The following is a 20,404-nucleotide window of genomic DNA, read 5'->3' on the forward strand; positions in this document are numbered from 1 at the left end:
CAACAAAATTATAGAAGAAAACTTCCCAAACCTAAAGAAAGAGATGCCCATGAACATACAAGAAGCCTACAGAACTCCAAATAGACTGGACCAGAAAAAAAAATTCCTCCCGACACATAATAATCAGAACAACAAATGCACCAAATAAAGATAGAATACTAAAAGCAGTAAGGGAAAAAGGTCAAGTAACATATAAAGGCAAGCCTATCAGAATTACACCAGATTTTTCACCAGAGACTATGAAAGCCAGAAGGGCCTGGACAGATGTTATACAGAAACTAAGAGAACAGAAATTCCTGGCCAGGCTACTATACCCAGCCTCAATTACCATAGATGGAGAAACCAAAGTATTCCACGACAAAACTAAATTCACACATTATCTTTCCACGAATCCAGCCCTTCAAAGGATAATAACAGAAAAAAACCAATACAAGGACGGAAACCACGTCCTAGAAAATGCAAGAAGGTAATCCCTCAACAAACCTAAAAGAAGACAGCCACAAGAACAGAATGCCACCTCTATCTACAAAAATAAAAGGAAGCAACAATTACTTTTCCTTAATATTTCTTAATATCAATGGGCTCAACTCCCCAATAAAAAGACATAGACTAACAGACTGGCTACACAAAGAGGACCCAATATTTTGCTGCTTACAGGAAACTCATCTCAGAGAAAAAGATAGACACTACCTCAGAATGAAAGGCTGGAAAACAATTTTCCAAGCAAATGGTATGAAGAAACAAGCTGGAGTAGCCATGCTAATATCTAATAAAATCGACTTCCAACCCAAAGTCATCAAAAAAGACAAGGAAGGGCACTTCATACTCATCAAAGGTAAAATCCTCCAAGAGGAACTATCAATTCTGAACATCTATGCTCCAAATAAAAGGGCAGCCACATTCATTAAACATACTTTAGTAAAGCTCAAAGCACACATTGCACCTCACACAATAATAGTGGGAGACTTCAACACACCACTTTCACCAATGGACAGATCATGGAAACAGAAACTAAACAGGGATACAGTGAAACTAACAGAGGTTATGAAACAAATGGATCTGACAGATATATGACAGAACATTTTATGCTAAAACAAAAGGATATATTTTCTTCTCAGCACCTCACGGTACCTTCTCCAAAATTGACCACATAATTGGTCACAAAACAGGTCTCAACAGATACAAAAATATTGAAATTGTCCCATGCATCCTATCAGACCACCATGGACTAAGGCTGATCTTCAATAACAAAATAAATAATAGAAAGCCAACACACATGTGGAAACTAAACAACACTCTTCTCAATGATGCCTTGGTCAAGGAAGGAATAAAGAAAGAAATTAAGGACTTTTTGGAGTTTAATGAAAATGAAGCCACAACATACCCAAACTTATGGGACACAATGAAAGCATTTCTAAGAGGAAAACTCATAGCTTTGAGTGCCTCCAAAAAGAAACTAGAGAGAGCACACATTAGCAGCTTGACAAAACACCTAAAAGGTCTAGAAGAAAAGGAAGCAAATTCACCCAAGAGGAGTAGACTGCAGGAAATAATCAAACTCAGGGGTGAAATCAACCAAGTGGAAAGAAGAAGAACTATTCAAAGAATCAACCAAAGAAGAGCTGGTTCTTTGAAAAAATCAACAAGATAGATAAACCCGTAGCCAGACTCACTATAGGGCACAGGGAAAGTATTCTAATTAACAAAATCAGAAATGAAAAGGGAGACATAACAACAGATCCTGAAGAAATCCAAAACACCATCAGATCCTTCTACAAAAGGCTATACTGAACAAAACTGGAGAACCTGGATGAAATGGACAAGTTTCTAGACAGATACCAGGTACCAAAGTTAAATCAAGATCAGTTTAATGATCTAAACAGTCCTATATCCCCTAAAGAAATAGAAGCAGTCATTAATAGTCTCCCAACCAAAAAAATCTCAGGACCAGATGAGTTTAGTGCAGAGTTCTATCAGACCTTCAAAGAAGTTCTAATCCCAGTTCTTCACAAACTATTCCACAAAATAGAAACAGAAGGTACTCTACCCAACTCATTCTATGAAGCCACAATTACTCTGATACCTAAATCACAAAAAGACCCAACAAAGATAGAGAACTTCAGACCAATTTCCCTTATGAATATCGATGCAAAAATCCTCAATAAAGTTCTCGCTAACCGAATCCAAGAACACATCAAAACAATCATCCATCCTGACCAAGTAGTTTTCATCCCAGGGATGCAAGGATGGTTCAATATACGGAAATCCATCAACATAATCCAGTATATAAACAAACTCAAAGACAAAAACTACATGATCATCTCTTTAGATGCTGAGAAAGCATTTAACAAAATCCAACACCCATTCATGATAAAAGTCTTGGAAAGATCAGGAATTCAAGGCTCATACCTAAACATGATAAAAGCAATCTACAGCAAACCAGTAGCCAACATCAAAGTAAATGGTGAGAAACTGGAAGAAATCCCACTAAAATCAGGGACTAGACAAGGCTGCCCACTCTCTCCCTACCTATTCAACATTGTACTTGAAGTCCTAGCCAGAGCAATTAGACAACAAAAGGAGATCAAGGGGATACAAATTGGAAAGGAAGAACTCAAAACATCACTTTTTGCAGATGATATGATAGTATATATAAATGACCCTAAAAGTTCCACCAGAGAACTCCTAAGCCTGTTAAACAGCTTCAGTGAAGTAGCTGGATATAAAATTAACTCAAACAATTCAATGGCCTTTCTGTACACAATGGATAAACAGGCCGAGAAAAAAATTAGGGAAACAACACCCTTCTCAATACTCACAAATAATATAAAAGACCTTGGCATGACTCTAACTAAGAAAGTGAAAGATCTGTATGATAAGAACTTCAAGTCTCTGAAGAAAGAAATTCAAGAAGATCTCAGAAGATGGAAAGATCTCCCATGCTCATGGATTGGCAGGATCAACATTGTAAAAATGGCTATCTTGCCAAAAGCAATCTACAGATTCAATGCAATCCCCATCAAAATTCCAACTCAATTCTTCAACGAATTAGAAAGAGCAATCTGCAAATTCATCTGGAATAACAAAAAACCTAGGATAGCAAAAACTCTTCTCATGGATAAAAGAACCTCTGGTGGAATCACCATGCCTGACCTAAAGCTGTACTACAGAGCAATTGTGATAAAAAACTGCATGGTACTGATATATCGACAGACAAGTAGACCAATGGAACAGAATTGAAGACCCAGAGATGAACCCACATACCTATGGTCACTTGATCTTTGACAAGGGAGCTAAAACCATCCAGTGGAAAAAAGACAGCATTTTCAACAAATGGTGCTGGCACAACTGGCAGTTATCATGTAGAAGAATGCGAATTGATCCATTCCTCTCTCCTTGTACTAAGGTCAAATCTAAGTGGATTAAGGAACTCCACATAAAATTAGAGACACTGAAACTTATAGAGGAGAAAGTAGGGAAAAGCCTTGAAGACATGGGTACAGGGGAAAAATTCCTGAATAGAACAGCAATGGCTTGTGCTGTAAGATCGAGAATCAACAAATGGGACCTCATAAAGTTGCAAAGCTTCTGCAAGGCAAAAGACACCGTCATAAGACAAAAAGACCACCAATAGATTGGGAAAGGATCTTTACCTATCCTAAATCAGATAGGGGACTAATATACAATATATATAAAGAACTTAAGAAGGTGGATCCCAGAAAATCAAATAACCCCATTAAAAAATGGGGCTCAGAGCTGAACAAAGAATTCTCACCTGAGGAATACCGAATGGCAGAGAAGCACCTGAAAAAATGTTCAACATCCTTAATCATCAGGAAAATGCAAATCAAAACAACCCTGAGATTCCACCTCACACCAGTCAGAATGGCTAAGTTCAAAAATTCAGGTGACAGCCTATGCTGGTGAGGATGTGGAGAAAGAGAAACACTCCTTCATTGTTGGTGGGATTGCAAGCTTGTACAACCTCTCTGGAAATCAGTTTGGCGGTTCCTCAGAAAATTGGACATAACACTACCAGAGGATCCAGCAATACCTCTCCTGGGCATATATCCAGAAGATGTTCCAACCGGTAAGGAGGACACATGCTCCACTATGTTCATAGCAGCCTTATTTATAATAGCCAGAAGCTGGAAAGAACCCAGATGCCCCTCAACAGAGGAATGGATACAGAAAATGTGGTACATTTACACATTGTAGTACTACTCAGCTATTAAAAGGAATGAATTTAAGAAATTCCTAGGCAAATGGATGGACCTGGATGGCATTATCCTGAGTGAGGTAACACAATCACAAAGGAACTCACACAATATGTACTCACTGATAAGTGGATATTAGCCCAAAAACTTAGGATACCCAAGATATAAAATACAATTTGTTAAACGCATGAAACTCAAGAACAACGAAGACCAAAGTGTGGACACTTTGCCCCTTCTTAGAATTGGGAAAAAATCACCCATGGAAAGAGTTACAGAGACAAAGTTTGGAGCTGTGACGAAAGAATGGACCATCTAAAGACTGCCATATCCGGGGATCCATCCTATAATCAGCTTCCAAACACTGACACCATTGCATACAATAGCAAGATTTTGCTGGAAGGACCTAGATATAGCTGTCTCTTTTGAGACAATGCCGGGGCCTAGCAAACACAGAAGTGGGATGCTCACAGTCAGCTATTGGATTGATCACAGGGCCCCCAATGGAGGAGCTAGAGAAAGTACCCAAGGAGCTAAAGGGATCTGCAACCCTATAGGTGGAACAACATTATGAACTAACCAGTACCCCAGAGCTCTTGACTCTAGCTGCATATGTATCAAAAGATGGCCTAGTCGGCCATCACTGCAAAGAAAGGCCCATTGGACTTGCAAACTTTATATGCCCCAATACAGGGGAACGCCAGCACCAAAAAGTGGGAGTGGGTGGGTAGGGGAGTGGGGGGGGAGTGTATTGGGGACTTTTTGGATAGCATTGGAAATGTAAATGAGGAAAATACCTAATTAAAAAAATTAATTAAAAAAAAGGTTTTTTTTTTTTTTTTGTTGTTGTTTTGTTTTTTTTGGATCATCTTTTTTGAACTCATATGCAGCTCAGAATGATGTTGGATTTTTGACTCAGCAGTTCCCAACTTCTGAGGTTAAGGATTATAGTTATGTGCAAGCCTGACATATTTTTCTTTTTTTTAAAACAGACAGACAGACAGGCAGACACACACAGAGATAAACATAGAGACACACACATACAAAATTCTCTCTCTCTCCCTCTCTCTCTCCTTCTCCCTCTCTCTCTCTCTCTCTCTCTCTCTTTCTCTCTCTCTCTCTCTCTCTCCCCCTTCCTCCCTCCCTTCCCAGAAGAGTTTCCTTAAACACCCAGGCTTCCTCCAGGCTGTTAGTCATATAGACTGATCCTGGTGACTGCCATGACTATCACTGATGCTTGAGGAGTTTCCTGTGACCCTGCTCCAAGCAGACACAGGCCTATAGTACACACTTAGAGTGTGATCCATTGCAGACAACATGTCTTTCCCAGTTGAAAGAGGAAACCAAAAGTGACTCTTCAGCCATGAAGCTAAGATCTGATAAAGTCCCAAGCTTGTGTTCTGTGACATTTCCAGTTTTAAAACATTTTTATTTATTTTATTTATTATTATTATTATTATTATTATTATTATTATTATTATTATTATTATTATTATTATTTGCTTATGGGTTATTTTCCTTTCTGTCTTCATTGTGTTGTTCTGACCATTTAAGTTTGGAAGCTCTCTGTTGGCTTAGGTCTTAAGACAGATACTTATTTGAATTAGTGAATCTGTCAATCAGTGGACGAACAGGTACAGATCAAACAAATATAGCTGCCATGCACAGTGAAGCACAGTGCAAGGAGCAAGTGGGTTTGGATGGAATTGGAGAATATTAACCCTGAGACACTGAGCTCTGAGTTTACCTGACTACTGGCTGGTGACAGCACTATATGTGTCTTCTTCAATCTTTGGGAGATCCTGGCAGAGCTGGGGTGCATTCATCTCTGCTCACCCTCTCACTGCCTGTGCTACATCAGCATCTCTGATATCATTTTCCTGTATGTGTGCTGCGAAGGATGATCCCTCCCTCCCTCTCTCTCTCTCTCTCTCTCTCTCTCTCTCTCTCTCTCTCTCTCTCTCTCTCTTCCTTCCTTTCTTTCTTTCTTTTTTTTTTCGAGACAGGGTTTCTCTGTATAGTTCTGGTTGTCCTGGAGCTCACTCTGTAGACCAGGCTGGCCTCAAACTCAGAAATCTGCCTGCCTCTGCCTCCCAAGTGCTGGGATTAAAAGCGTGTGCCACCATGCCTGGCGGATGATTTCTTGAGGTCAGAATGTGTTTTTTCTCTAGCTATTGGCCATAACTAACTTTCTTTCTTCCTTCCTTTCTCTTCTTTTTTTCCTTTTCGTTTTTTCCTTTCCTTTCCTTTCCTTTCCTTTCCTTTCCTTTCCTTTCCTTTCCTTTCCTTTCCTTTCCTTTCCTTTCCTTTCCTTTCCTTTCCTTTCCTTTCCTTTCCTTTCCTTTCCTTTCCCTCCCTCCCTCCCTTCTTTCTTTCTTTCTTTCTTTCTTTCTTTCTTTTTTGGATATTTTCTTTACTTCCATTTTAAATGTTATCCCCTTTCCAGGTCTCCCCTCTGGAAACACCCTATCCCATCCCTGTCCCCTTGCCTTTATGAGGGTGCTCCCCCATCCACCCACCCACCCACCCACCCACCCACTCCCACCTTCCCATTCTGGCATTCCCCTACATTGGGGAATTGAAACAGGACCAAGGGCTGTTCCTCCTACTGATGTCCAACAAGGTCATCCTCTGCCACATACACAGTCTCTCAATGTGCACTCTTTGGTTGGTGGTTTAGTCTCTGAAAGATCTGGGGGGGTCTGGTTGGTTGCAAATCCCTTCAGCTCCTTCAGTCCTTTCTCTACCTACTGCACTGGGATCCCAGTGCTCAGTCCAATGGTTGGCTACAAGCATCCTGTATTTGTCAGGCACTGGCAGAGCCTTTCAGGAAATAGCTATATAAGGCTCCCATCAGCAAGCACTTCTGGGCATCTGCAATAGTGTCCATGATTGGTCACTGAAGACTATATATGGAATGGATCCCCAGGTGTGGCAATCTCTGCTTGGCCTTTCCTTCAGTCTCTGCTACACACTTTGTCTCCCCTGCTCCTCCTTTTCCTAGTATATATGATGTTTCACAGTTATTTCCTTGCCTGAAGATTCACCTTTGGCATGAGCAGGTCCCAGGGTGATTTGACAGGTTAAGACAGACTGGATGATTCTCCATGGTGAGCTTCCTGGAGGAGGACTCCATTCTTTCTGTTAGGATGATTGGAAAATACACATGTGGAGGCTCTTGGGACTATCAGTATAGCTCAGTGACTGACATTTGCTTTCTGTGTACATTTGCATGCTTGTGTGTGTCTGTGTGTCTGTATGCATTTGTGCACATGAATGTATGTATGTATTTGTGTGCATGTATATGTGTATGCTCATGTGTGCATGTATGTGTACATATGTATGTATGTATTATTTGTGTTGTATGCATGTGTGCACATAAATGTATGTGTGCATTTGTGTGTATGTATATGTGTGTATCTGTCTCTCTCTTTCTCTCCCATGTGTGTGTGTGTGTGTGTGTGTGTGTGTGTGTGTGTGTATCTTCAAAAGACAAGAAAAAAATCCCAGCGTTCTTTCATGGCCTGCTTGCCTTGGGCTGGCCCACGTGTTGAGTCTCCTCAGCTGTCTCTGGAGTCACTGGATGGAGAAAGGTGATGGGAACTGGCTGCAACAGGAAGCGGATTCCTGGAGGAAGGGAGATCCCCACTTCCTGCTAGCCATAGTTTAGTCTGTTTTGCAGAAGCCCAGCTCAAGTTGTGCAAAGCTCTTAAATCCAGAGTCCCTTCTCAGAGCAAGACACTTTAGGAAAATGCAACAATCAGAGCCAAATGGATCTTGGTTTTGATTTGGTTCCCGTGCAATTATCTGATACTTAGAACGTTTTTAAGAAATCTTTTAAAAGCTTCCAAACATTAGAAAAAAAAGTTCTTAGCTGGGATCCTTGAAGCTCCTCATCAGGATCCTCTCTCCAGCCTGACCTCTTCATTAGTTGGGACCAGAGGAAGTGACCAACAACCTTTGAGCACTGTGTGTACCAGAAAGGGGTGTGTCTGGTGTGTCTGACAGCCTTTTGGTAGGAGATGGGACATCTGATCCCATTTCCATGGCTTCCTGCTGTGTGATCAGGATATGCTACCCTTTAAGCTTCATGGTACATGTGTGTATGTGTGTGTATTCATTGTCTTTATTAGCCTCTTGTAAAAAATCAACTAAGAAACTATGAGAACTTCTAGCACATTTCTTTTCTTATTCAGCTAACAAATAATTCTTTAGTTCACTGTGGGCCAGGTGACACTCTAGGTGCTGAGAATGAAACAGCTAGCAATAGTTTTCAGTCTTCAAGTTTAAATTTAAGTTAGATAAGGCATAAGGCTTCCATGAACTGTCTTTTTGTATTTTTCTTCATTGTTTCTGATGGTAGGAGGACATACACTCTATGTGTTTGGTACCAGTCCAAGCTGTGACACACATAATGGTTAGGATGAAGAAGTCGGGCCTGCTGAGTGTCCACTCACAGCAGCCTTGGCTTTGAGTCCCACTGCTCCTCAGACGTGTTCTCTGGAGTCACCATTTCCTTGTCCTATGATGAAATCTGGGGCAGACCCCATGACTTTTCTAGTCACTCTTGTCTGGATCGAGAAGATGACTCAATGATTTAAGAGCACTGGTTGCTCTTCCTGAAGGCTGTCTGGATTCCTAGCACCTGTTGGAATTGTGGGGTGTGGAGGCAGGAGGATTGCTGAAGCTTACTTGCTCTGATAGGGTGGGACTTTGCAGTGCTACAGCTGTCTTGGGTTTACCCACACTCATGTAAGTAATCCCCTGCCTGTGCTCTACAAGAAAGACCAATAAACTCCTTAGTCTCACCAAGCTGACTTCGATGCAATTCTATTTTAGTCTTTCATTGTTGCCTATCTGGGGATAATAGTTGTTTGTTTACACCTTCCTAGGGTGAGTTAATTCAGTAATATCTGATAGCTTTATTTTAAGATTTGTTTTATTTATTTTAACGTGTGTGTGTGTGTGTGTGTGTGCATGTGAACATAAGTGCAAGTGTTCAGGGTTGGAAGAAGTGTTAGATCCCTTGCAGCTGGAGTAAAGGGCAGTTGTGAGCCTCATGATGCAGGTTCTGGGAACTGAACTTGATTCTTCTTCAAGAACAGTCAGTTCTCTTAACCACCAAGCCATCTTTCCAGTCCCACCTTAAAGGGTTTTCATGAAGCTTAAATAGGATAACATTTAAGAAGTGCTTAGAGCAATTCCTGGTACATTGTAGGTATTATCCAAGTATTTGTTAAGTACATACCAGGCAAAGTTTGAAAAATAAATACTAAGTATGAGCTACTAATAGCTTTAAACTGCCATCCATGAGTTGTGGGTTCTTCCCTCCTATCCATGTTTGGATGATGTCTAAGATGCCCTGGTCATAGCATCATTCTCCTGAGCATAGATAGCTGTTGTTAGAGGAGAGCCAGGAGGTCATACTACATACCTGGCAGATACCCAGTCCTGTCCCTGTCTTATTCCAAGGCTCGGAATGTTAGGAACTATGCATCCAGGGAGGGTGACTAAGGGATGACCCACCCCTAGCATTCCCAGATACAGCTTCACAGAAAGAGTTTCTGGAAGAGCAGAAGCAGTGGCAGGCACAGGGCATTCTGTTCTGCAGAGCTCTGTCAGATCTGCAGCCCAGCCTGCTCAGGAGTGCGACAGCCTGGTGGAACATGGGACCCTTCTGAGGATCTTGGCACAATTTACGATCCTTTTCTTGGCATGCCTGCCTCTTGACATGCTTGCGGGTGGCTAAAGCGAAAACAGAGAAATTATGCAATGGAGCCAGTCACGTAGCACGGGCGAGAACGAGCTGGGTCAGATCTCTGCCCTCTGTGCTGATGTTTAATCCGATGAGATTCATGGTTCTGCTCTTATCCCAGCATGGACTTTGTTTAGTAACAGGAGCTGTTAACATAATTTCAGAGATGTGTGGCCAGGACTCTTGGGTCATTTGGTGAAAATGACGTCACCAGGAAATGAAAGTCCTCAAATGCTCAAAGCTCTAGAGAAAGTGTGTGTCAGGATGAGTCAGGGGGGAGAGAAAAGAGAGAAAAGAACACACCACATCAAAACACAGACCACAGACAAGCTGTGTATGTAGGCTAAAGGGAAACAGTTGTCCTCAGGGTCACACGGATATAGGACAAGGGGATTACTGCTTCACTGATATTCTTTCGAGAATATTCTAAGGAGGTACAACTTCTAATGCTGAGAGTAGCATGAAATTCAAGAGAAAAAAAACAGTTTGTAATGTAATGCTTATGGTTATGTCTGAGTATTTAGGCTTATAAAGACCCCAGAGACTAAATACTGAACGCTCATTTTCTACTCTCTCTGAAATACTTTTTGTTTTCTCTTCAGCGAGAGAAAGGAGAGTAGAGGCAAACAGGCCTTGGTGTTCCTCAGGCCTGATTCTACAAGAAGAGAGAGTTCCATTGGCAAGTGCTCACCTCTCAAGCAGGAGGGCCGGAGTTGATTCTCAGCATTCGTGTAGAATGCTGGATGCCACGGCTCACATCTGGAACTCAAAGCTGGGGAGGGTGAGACAGGAGAATCTCTCAATCCATTAGGTCAAGGTTCACTGACAAAGCTTATAAGGTGGAGGACAGTTGAGGAGGACACACAACATGGCATTCTAATCACCACATGCATAAACACACATGCACATTCATATACACATATAGACAGACATACACATATACACATACACAGTCTTATTTGTATTCATATACACATATACACATATAGACAGATAGACAGACAGACAGACACACACACACTCTCTTGATTTTATCACTGACACCATGGCTTTGGGAAACTTGCAGACACCTTGGTTTTTCAATGTCCTTTTTAATGAAATGGTTATAATAATTCACTGGATTGATGTGAGCTTGGTACAGCATAGACACCCACCCAGGTAATTTATTTTAAGGGGTCTTACCATGTAGTTCTAGCTGGCCTGAAACTCACTTTGTAGACCAGGCTGGCCTTGTGTTTGCTGAGGTCCTGCCTCTGTTTCCTGAGTACTAGGGACTAATCCAGCTACATAGCAACTGCAGCATATCTTGCACTTATTTAAAATGCCAATTTAAAGTGGTTTAATCAAAACTGTTAGAATAAACAGTTGAGAAATAGACCTGGGCATATATGGCTAATCGATTATTTTTTAAAGATTTTTTTTCCTAAATTTTTAATTATGTCTATTTTTCTACGGCTATGGGCCAGTGCTCACAGAATCCAGGAGGAGGTGTCAGATCTGTTGGAGTTGAAGCCACAGGTGACTGTGAGCTGCCTGACTTCGGTGCTGGAGAGGCTTGAAGCAGAGTCTTTTCCACACACAGTGCTTGGGCAAGTGGACTTTCACATATTAAAAAGTTAGAACCTTGGGCTGAGGACATGGCTTAATGGGTAAAGTACTTTCTGTGAAAGCATGCAGACCTGAATTTGGGTCCCCCATACTGACATAAATAGCCCAGAGCTTGGGAGACAGAGACAGACAGATCCCAGGGGCTCAATGCCCAGCCAGCCTGGCCAAAACAGCAAACTTGGTCCACTGAGAGACCCTGTCTCAAAAAAATAAAGGGGAGAGTGATTGGAGAAGACATTTCAATATCAACCACTGGCCTACACACACACACACACACACACACACACACACACACACACACACACACACATACACACACACACACACACACACAAACCCCACCCTTTGATTCATGATCAAACGGAACACACTTCACTCAGTTCTCTCTTTATTAACACCATTGCTCACAGCCAGGCTTCTTACAGACTTGCTGTGAAGAGGGCCTCTGGGGAAGACTGAGGGAGTCAGGAGCTTGCAAGCCCAAATCTTCAGTTTCATTCCCAGTCTAAGGGGAGGTTCGAAAGCAAAGAGCAGCCTCAGAAAGTGGCTGTGCACGAGAAGCTTCCAGAAGCCTTAGATTATCACCGGGGTACCCAACCAGGACAACCAAACACATAAACCGAGCTATGTCTCTGCTTGACAGTGCTCAGTGATTTCCTCCAGTGTTTCCCAGAAAGATACTTGCAGAGTTTGGGGGCATCAGAGGTCACAGGGTCTCCAGCAGGCAGTCTGTGGTTTCAAGGGTACCTTTTTTCTCTGACACTTGTGACAATGCTTGCTTGTGACAAATCCTTGGATTTGATTCTCCCTCTGCTTCTGACTTCTTAGTCCATTGGCCTCCTTTCTGGATTTGTTCCAGAAGCCAGGACTGTTCTTGGTTTTAGTGCCTTGGGGCAATAGGCTCAGGCCTGGGATTGATTTTGTTTAACACTCAGTGGCTGCTTGGCTTTCTAACACCTGGCTGTCAGCTCCTGCTCCAGCTCCTGTTAAGATGTGGTGACCCATTTCTCTACCTTCTTTTTTCTAGTTTGCAGTGCCTGGCAATCCCCTAGTGATGACTAATCTCATCTATCTCAGGGTACCTGGGCAATACTACTATGGCAAGTACCAATAGGAATGCTTCTCATGGTACTTTCCTATTCTAATATTCCAGATGTGCCATGGCATGCCCATGTGGATTGGACATCCGCCAGTGCTTATGTGGTGGGTGGGTGGAAAAGGTCAGGTCTACCATGTAGCTGTAGAGTTTTGAACTGGCAGAGTGGTGAACCCAGATGTACTGATATGAGTGAAATTTCCTGGCATGAACAACCTTGGTGCTGGGGTCAGTGGCCGATCCCTCCGTGCCGGCTGGAGATTTACGGGGTGAGCACTGACCAAAGCATCTGGTGTGTTGTCCAGTGCTGTAAGTTACTGGTCCAACTCTTTTTCCCAGGATGCCTGTCAGAATTCACATCAGGCACAGAGCCAGACTCACAATGACAGTTCTAGCATCTGGATCGTATGTGCTGTATGCAGTCAGAGGGAAGTTTACATGTTTCTCCGTGCCTTCAGCTCAGTGTCAGTAGACCCATCAATGATGGTGTCTTTAAAGTTGTCATACATGCCAGCCCTGCTGCGGCTCCTTGGACAGAGGCTACTAGATGTAAAGGCTCCTTGCCAGTTTCCCTGGATTAGAATGACAGCCCTTTAGAGTAAACAGCCCAGCGAGCGAGCAAGTTCTTGGTGATTCTTCTCATGTCACGCATAGCAGCTTGTTTTGAACCTTGCTTGGTGGTTCGCTGAGAATACCTGTTTCTCCCATGACCTGTCTGAGATACCCAGAGATGTGTGGCACTCTTGTCTGGTGCTTCAGAGGCACTGCCATGTGAGGTAGAATGGAGCAAAACCTGCTCTCAGTAGCTCTCGCCAGCACATTTCCACTTAGTCCGGCTCACTAAAGAGAATCTGAAGATTTTTGTCTTCATACAAACTCTATCTTTGTAGCTCAGCTGACACAGAGCTCAGGCTCCCCTTGATTTGCCTCTCAATTGCTGCATTAGTGTTGCCCACCAATCTCTGGACAGAATCTGAAAGATTCTAAAAGAGATTGTAAGGACAATATTTGTGAGCATAATGTGAGCAAGTAGAAGCTTGCATTTTAAAGTAGTTAAGCTGAAACAAACCCAAAACTCATAAAGTTCTTAGAACTCTGTTTGCTGAGCAGTCCTGCCCCTCACTAGCCAACAGTTTTACTGCAGCAATACGAGGCCTGGGAAGGTTAAGGGAGGGTTTATCAAATTCACTCAATTAGTGGAAGAACGTAACACGGAAGCAATTGTTTCTTTTTTTTTCTTTTTAAAATATTTTTTATTAGGTATTTTCCTCATTTACATTTCCAATGCTATCCCAAAAGTCCCCCATACCCTCCCCCCCACTCCCCTATCCACCCACTCCCACTTTTTGGCCCTGGAGTTCCCCTGTACTGGGGCATATAAAGTTTGCATGACCAATGGGCCTCTCTTTCCAGTGACGGCCGGCTAGGCCATCTTTTTTGATACATATGCAGCTAGAGACAAGAGCTCCGGGGTACTGGTTAGTTCATAATGTTGTTCCACCTATAGGGTTGCAGTTCCCTTTAGCTCCTTGGGTACTTTCTCTAGCTCCTCCATTGGGGGCCCTGTTAATCTATCCAATAGCTGACTGTGAGCATCCACTTCTGTTTCTTGACTCTAAACCCTACCTTTGCTCCCCACTGTCTTTCATTCTAATGGTTTGGATTCCCCATGAAAACCTATTAGTAACATATCAACCAATCACTTTCCACAAGGAAAAGGAAACAAACTCAGTCAGTGAGAGTGGGCTTTGGGGTATCAGTTCAAATGCAGCACTTTTTTTTTCTCCCCTTTTCACACTTTGATTTTGGCCACCCAAAGCCTCTTGCTCTGAGCTGGGTTGGTCGGTCCGGGACAGGGAGCTCCTACTCCCCCCCTCCTTCTCTCTTCACAGCTGCAGAGTTCAGAGAGTTGAACTGCAGCGCTTTGAGTTTGCTGCTTGCTCAGCCACAGTCAACCTCTGTTGTAAATTTTCCTCCCGGAACACGTGACGATGCATTTCTTGACTATATATCCCAAGGACAGCAGCCGGGCTGTCAGAGCGCAGAGCCTGACAGAGAAGAGAAACATCCTCAGATTTGGCCGTTTAAGAGTTCCACACTTGGGACAAACTGTCAGCTTTTGGTAAGTTAGCAAGACTCCTTGTCTTCGGAGACATGCAAGGGGGAATAGTTCTATTAATAGAGAAAGTTTTCTTTCTTTCTTTTTTATGTAAGGAAACTTTGTTTTGGAAGTTGAAGCTTTTGAAACAAAATGTAAAGTTTGCTTCTGCCGTGCCAGCTAAAGCATGCCTTTCAATTTTAAGATGCTTTCCCCCCATGAATCCTTATATGGTCTATAATGTTCAAAGTATAGAGCTAATGCATAGTTATTTTCTGAAATGTAAATAAAGTGTATAATCTATCCATCCATCCATCTATCTATCTATCTATCTATCTATCTATCTATCTACCTACCTATCGATCACCTGTCTGTCTATCACCGATTTTTCTATCTGGTGAACATTTTTCTCATTTTTTCCTCCTTTCCCTCCCCTAATTTCTCTTACTTGCTCCAAGCTCTCTGAGCTAACCCGTTGACTGCTTGGTGAGATGCCTTACGTTCAGCTCTTTCTTTCATTCCTGTTCTTAATCAAAATAGGTGTATTTTGATCTATTGCAATTTCACGAGCCATGTGCTTGCCTTCTGCCTGTCCCATGGATCCAGGTGGAAGGTTTAACTTGCGGCTCTCTCCCCAGATCCCGGCTGTGTGAGCGGCAATTCAATGCTGAGGATGGAGCCTCTGAACAGCACATACCCCAGCGCTGCAGCCTCCAGCAGCCCCCTCGAGTCCCATGTGCCTAGTAACAGCAGTGGTAATGGCAATGAATACTTCTATATTTTGGTCGTTATGTCCTTCTATGGCGTTTTCCTGATCGGAATCATGCTGGGCTACATGAAATCCAAGAGGCGGGAGAAGAAGTCCAGCCTTCTGCTGTTGTACAAAGACGAGGAGAGGCTGTGGGGGGAGGCTATGAAGCCGCTACCTATGATGTCCGGCTTGAGGTCAGGGCAGGTGCCCATGATGCTGAATATGCTGCAGGAGAGTGTGGCGCCGGCACTGTCCTGCACTCTTTGCTCGATGGAAGGGGACAGTGTGAGCTCCGAGTCCTCCTCTCCTGATGTGCACCTTCCCATCCAGGAGGAGGGGGCTGATGACGAGCTGGAGGAGACCTCCGAGACGCCTCTCAACGACAGCAGTGAAGGCTCTTCCGAGAACATCCACCAGAATTCCTAGCACCCACCAGGTGCTAGGAGGTAGCTCCGTAAGCTACACTTGACAGAGGGAAGACACTTGCCAAGTGCCGGGTTTCGCTTTTGCTCTGCGGCTGCCACATTGAACAGACTGAGGGCAAGCTCCAAAATGGGGCAGGGAGAGACAAGGCTCAGCTGCAGTCCTTGAGGTTCCTGTGGGACTCATCTCTGAAAAAGTCCCAGAGACATACAGCATGACCATTGACTCTGGGGCCTGGGTGGTGGTGGGTCTGTGGTCAGCATCTGGCTGGATAATGTGGTGTTTTTTCACTGGAGGCCCTGGGTAACTTCTGCAGCATCTGTCTGTGCCCAGGGCTGACAACTGCCCAGGGCAGGCTGAAGGACTCGTTTCGATTTGCTAATTTTCCTAGAGCTTTGTTCTTCTAGATCTGATGGGCTGTAAGTATCTTTAATGTGTGCCTGTGGCATTCGATTAGAGACAGTTATATATTTCACTTGGAGGTGGGAGAAAGCTGAAGAGAGAACCCAGATTGTTTGCACAATGCAAAGGGAGAAGGTAATTCGTACACATGTCTGAATTAGCTGGGAGTATAAGCTATGACCTCATCTGAGCTTTTGTCTCACCTGTGAGCTTGAACTCTACAGCATTGCAGGTGAGCATGGCTTTCTTTGCCAGTCAGCTTCCTCATAACCAAGCCTGCATTCGGGATGGCTGTTCATGGTGGTCCTCCTGACCTTCACAGATTGGGTAATGGTGGGGTTATACAAGGCCAAATCATTGACAGCTCTGCTGCAGCTCTTTTTCCCAGCCTAGTTTTCTGAGGCCAGAAAGGACACATGTGGGCCTCATAATATGGGGTTTTGTCACGTAGCTGGACCCTGGAAGGGCATACTTAGGCGAGATCGAGCAGAGCTGGGGTTCAAGCAATGTGCTTCCTGGTCTGAGCCCTGACACTCATTCACTGTGAGGTTCTGGGCATGTCATCACAAGATTCTGCCTACATGAGGCTCCTGAGGCTGTGCAGCCCCAGGGGGCTGGGAGGACATCTTTAGACTTTGTACTGTGTGATAAATCCTCCACAGCCTGGTGTGAGGAAGTTTGGAGCAAGTATTTCCCCTTTGGCCGCTTAGTCTGGAGAAAGATGTGTTGACTTAAAGACACAGTTGGAGACTTTGGATATGTGTAGCTGGGGAATTCGAGGCTGGATCATCGGCCTTCCTTACTGTGGCTTTCCCAGGATGCGACTGAAGAAGCTGGCAGCATAGTTTCCTCTGCAGAGTCGTGTGGATGGGAGGATGTTAACACACCCAACCGAGGGAAAGAGAAATTTAAAGGGAGCTACTCAAGAGCTTTGCAGCAGGCTCTTGTGCCCTTAGAAGACCAGAAGGAAGCAGAAAACTCCCCAAAGGTCAAGTTTGCCTCTAGTGCAAAACCTTCTTAATTTTTATTTATCTGAACTCTCCCTGGATTGGAGACAGAGCAGTCACTAATGTCCCCATGAGGGGTTAACACTATAAGGAGCTGTTTTTTTCAATCAGTTTTGACACAGAGATAGAAAGGTAATTTATGTTAGAGGCGGAAAGGGGCCCTCTGTTCACTTTAAGATTCAGAGTGTGGATCAACTCCAAAGGGGGCCGTTTAAGTTGAAAGAAGCCAAGTTAAGTTTGGCCTCGTGCCTGGAATCACTTGAATTCTGAAACTTTACTGCGACAGACATGTGCGTTGTCACATTTTCCATTGCTTAATCCTGGTTTGGTGCAAGTCTGTCTGCGCCTGTTACAAAGTGATGTATATACTTCCTTCCAGTATGCTGAGTTGTAGACAATTGTCTGGTGTATTTAATGGTTTGTAATTTTCACGATATTTTTTAATTTAAATAAACACATTTTCGATATGAGAAGCCACATTTCTTTGATCCTTCAATATTTGTATGATTTCTCGTTTCTAAGCTGTTGCAAGCTATCACTGTATTCTATTCGGGTCGGGGTCAGACTTCCGAAAAGGCACATCTTTTGCTAAAGGGTGTGTAGTGTCTTTTCCATTCTTTGATCCACTTTGTTGGGACTGGAAAACAAGCTAAGGATGGTCTTACATCACCTTCTTCTGCAAAGGCCCGGGAGCTTTTGGACTCGAATGTGGGTGGCTTGGCGGGTGCTGCTAAGATGTCTCTCCAAATTTGGTTGCAAGAAAACATTTGATTTGCACGCTGACTTGGCAAACATCATCCACATGTGTGGCCCCGGCAGTCCAGGCTTAACGGGCAGGGTGGTGTCATATGAACAACAGAACAGATTTTACGAACGCAATCAAAAGTCCACAGCTGGAGTTCTGTTTCAGCCACCATGGTGTAAGAATAATTTCTAGGTCTCTCTCTCTTAGACTTCTTGCTGTGTCTCTGTCTCAAAGGCTGAAACATGGGCAGACTGGGGAGCCAGGGCAGCCTGGGGAGCCAGGGCAGCCTGGGGAGCCTGGGCTGCCTCTCCTTTATAAGTTTATTTGCACAGTCAGAATGCTAAAGAAAAATGATCAAAACCTGTGACCCATTTTCAAACCAAGCAGACAAAGTGTGTGTGTGTGTGTGTGTGTGGGGGGGGGGAATCTTGCTTTTATGTGTGTCTGTTTCTTGTGAGCTTCATTTTTTCTTTCTATTTCAAGTAAACATTTCCATAGGTTTGCAAATAGTTACCTAAAAAGGATCTACTTAGTAATGGAGCAGGGGAGCCTGGAACCTTCTGGAATAATATAGCAAGGACCTTGATTTACCAGCCATTAACACTGACGAACAACACGGAAAGTTTATAATAAGAGAAAACCCTTTACCCCAGCTTCTTGTCATTCTTGGTAAGGAAATAGTTAAGAAAACCTTTTGGTTGCCATGGGCGGAAGAAGAGGGAATTCTAAACTCTAATTGTCCTAAAAATATGCAGAGTACACTGTGTCGTTTTAATGGAATATTTGTTTTCTTTAAAAGAAAAAAAAATAGAACTTCTAAGCAGAACCTAAGGCCCAAGGGGTTTGGTCTGTGTGGATTTACTCATGCATGTGAAAGACTGCGAAGGGAATTTGGCCCTGTGCACCTCAGATATTAGAAACATATTTCAAAAGCACGTGAACGGTGCAGGATGAGGTAAATGGATCGTCCTGCTGGCTCCATGCTCTTCTAATTACACCTTTGTACGTCAGAGCCACACAGGGCTCCTGCAGAGGAAGAGATTGCTTTCAGCAACGGAATCATGGGATCCGAATTACCGGGAAGGGCTGAAGTTGAGCCAAGGGTTGAGTGCTTTTGGCTTGAGATCCTGGTTGGAAAATGGACCCCAGAATGCATTTGGAGCTACGACTGGAGGGTTTGTGGTAAGACCTGCTCATCCATGGCTCAACTGAAGAAAGACTACTTATCATCCTGTAAAATGCTCCTCTAGCCCGAGACGTTGCAGAATATTGATCTTATAAGGCAACTTAAACTCCATTTTTAGACATAGTATACTTTTGTTCTGTATTCTAAAGTACAGAACAAAGCTGCTGAAGAAAGCCGCAGGATATAGCGTGGAGGCAGAGGTTAGGGCTGGGGCGGACATTCAACCAGTGGCAGAGAGGTAGCGGGCAGTGGCTCAGGCTAGGCCAGGACTACCGTGTGTCAAGGCTGGTAGACGCCCAGCTTTGTCCTGTTTGCTTCCTCGCCTAACTCTGCTACTTCGTGCTCTGGAGCACCGGGGAAGCGCTCCAACCTCTTGGACTTTGCTCTCTTCCAACATGAAGACAACATGTTGGGTCCTGCGCCTTGGGAAGCTGATCATGAAAGGAGTAGTGAGCCGCTGAGCAACACCCAGCGCCCGTGTGAAACCAAAGCCAACACAGCTTCCATCTTCCTTTAAACTGCGTCCTGGGCACGCATCTGCAAAGAGTGTCCCAGGAACATCCTCTTCTGGGGATGCTTTTCTCAGGAGACTGCAATACTCAGAAGGAGGACACAGTTTGCCAGAGGAGAAGGGTCACAATAGAGAAAAACCAGTGTTAAATCCTGCCTTTCCGTCTCTCTGAAATGTTGCCTCCCACACAGGAAGGAACAGTTTGGGATGTGCACCGTTACCATGGAAACCAGCAGCCAAGGTCACTCTAGCTGCTTTTTGAAGTTGAGACTTGGCCTTTGCCTCCACAGATGAACTTGAATCCGCCCATTGCAGGTCATAGTGAGAGAAGGGGGGCAGGGGCTGTGTTCCCCTGTTTTCCTCCACTCTCTGGGCCTTTCTTCTTACAGTATCCATGACTCCTTGCAGTTTGGGGCTGAAATTTTATTCTCTCATCCTAAGTATTTATTATTTTGCTGAGAAACACAACCAAATGATTCTTCACACTAATAACCACGCCTCTATTCCTCTCTTGGATTTTCAGCTACTGTTCAATCTTTACTAGTCCTGTTTCTCTCCCTTCCCATCCTCCTCCCTCTTCTCTTTCCTTTCTCTGTCCCTCCTCCTCT

The 20,404-nt window shown here is 43.7% G+C and overlaps 1 protein-coding gene and 1 long non-coding RNA gene across 2 annotated transcripts in view; one reads left to right on the forward strand and one right to left on the reverse strand.

Moving 5' to 3' along the window:
- Gm29536 (predicted gene 29536) overlaps positions 1 to 20,404 on the reverse strand; it is a 432,889-nt gene that overhangs the window by 10,579 nt on the left and 401,906 nt on the right. The window lies entirely within an intron of this gene.
- Kcne4 (potassium voltage-gated channel, Isk-related subfamily, gene 4) lies at positions 14,710 to 17,831 on the forward strand. The gene is made up of 2 exons (NM_021342.2): positions 14,710 to 14,795; positions 15,410 to 17,831. Exon 2 carries the CDS (start codon positions 15,436 to 15,438, stop codon positions 15,946 to 15,948), a length of 513 nt encoding a protein of 170 aa, NP_067317.1. The 5' UTR covers positions 14,710 to 14,795; positions 15,410 to 15,435; the 3' UTR covers positions 15,949 to 17,831.

The sequence above is a fragment of the Mus musculus genome, chromosome 1 (assembly GCF_000001635.26).
Source record: "Mus musculus strain C57BL/6J chromosome 1, GRCm38.p6 C57BL/6J".
In the NCBI taxonomy this organism is placed as follows: Eukaryota; Metazoa; Chordata; class Mammalia; order Rodentia; family Muridae; genus Mus; species Mus musculus.

What these genes read in the sequence shown, in the direction of transcription:
- Kcne4 (NM_021342.2), top strand. Translation starts at nt 15,436, where the DNA reads ATGCTGAGGATGGAGCCTCTGAACAGCACATACCCCAGCGCTGCAGCC.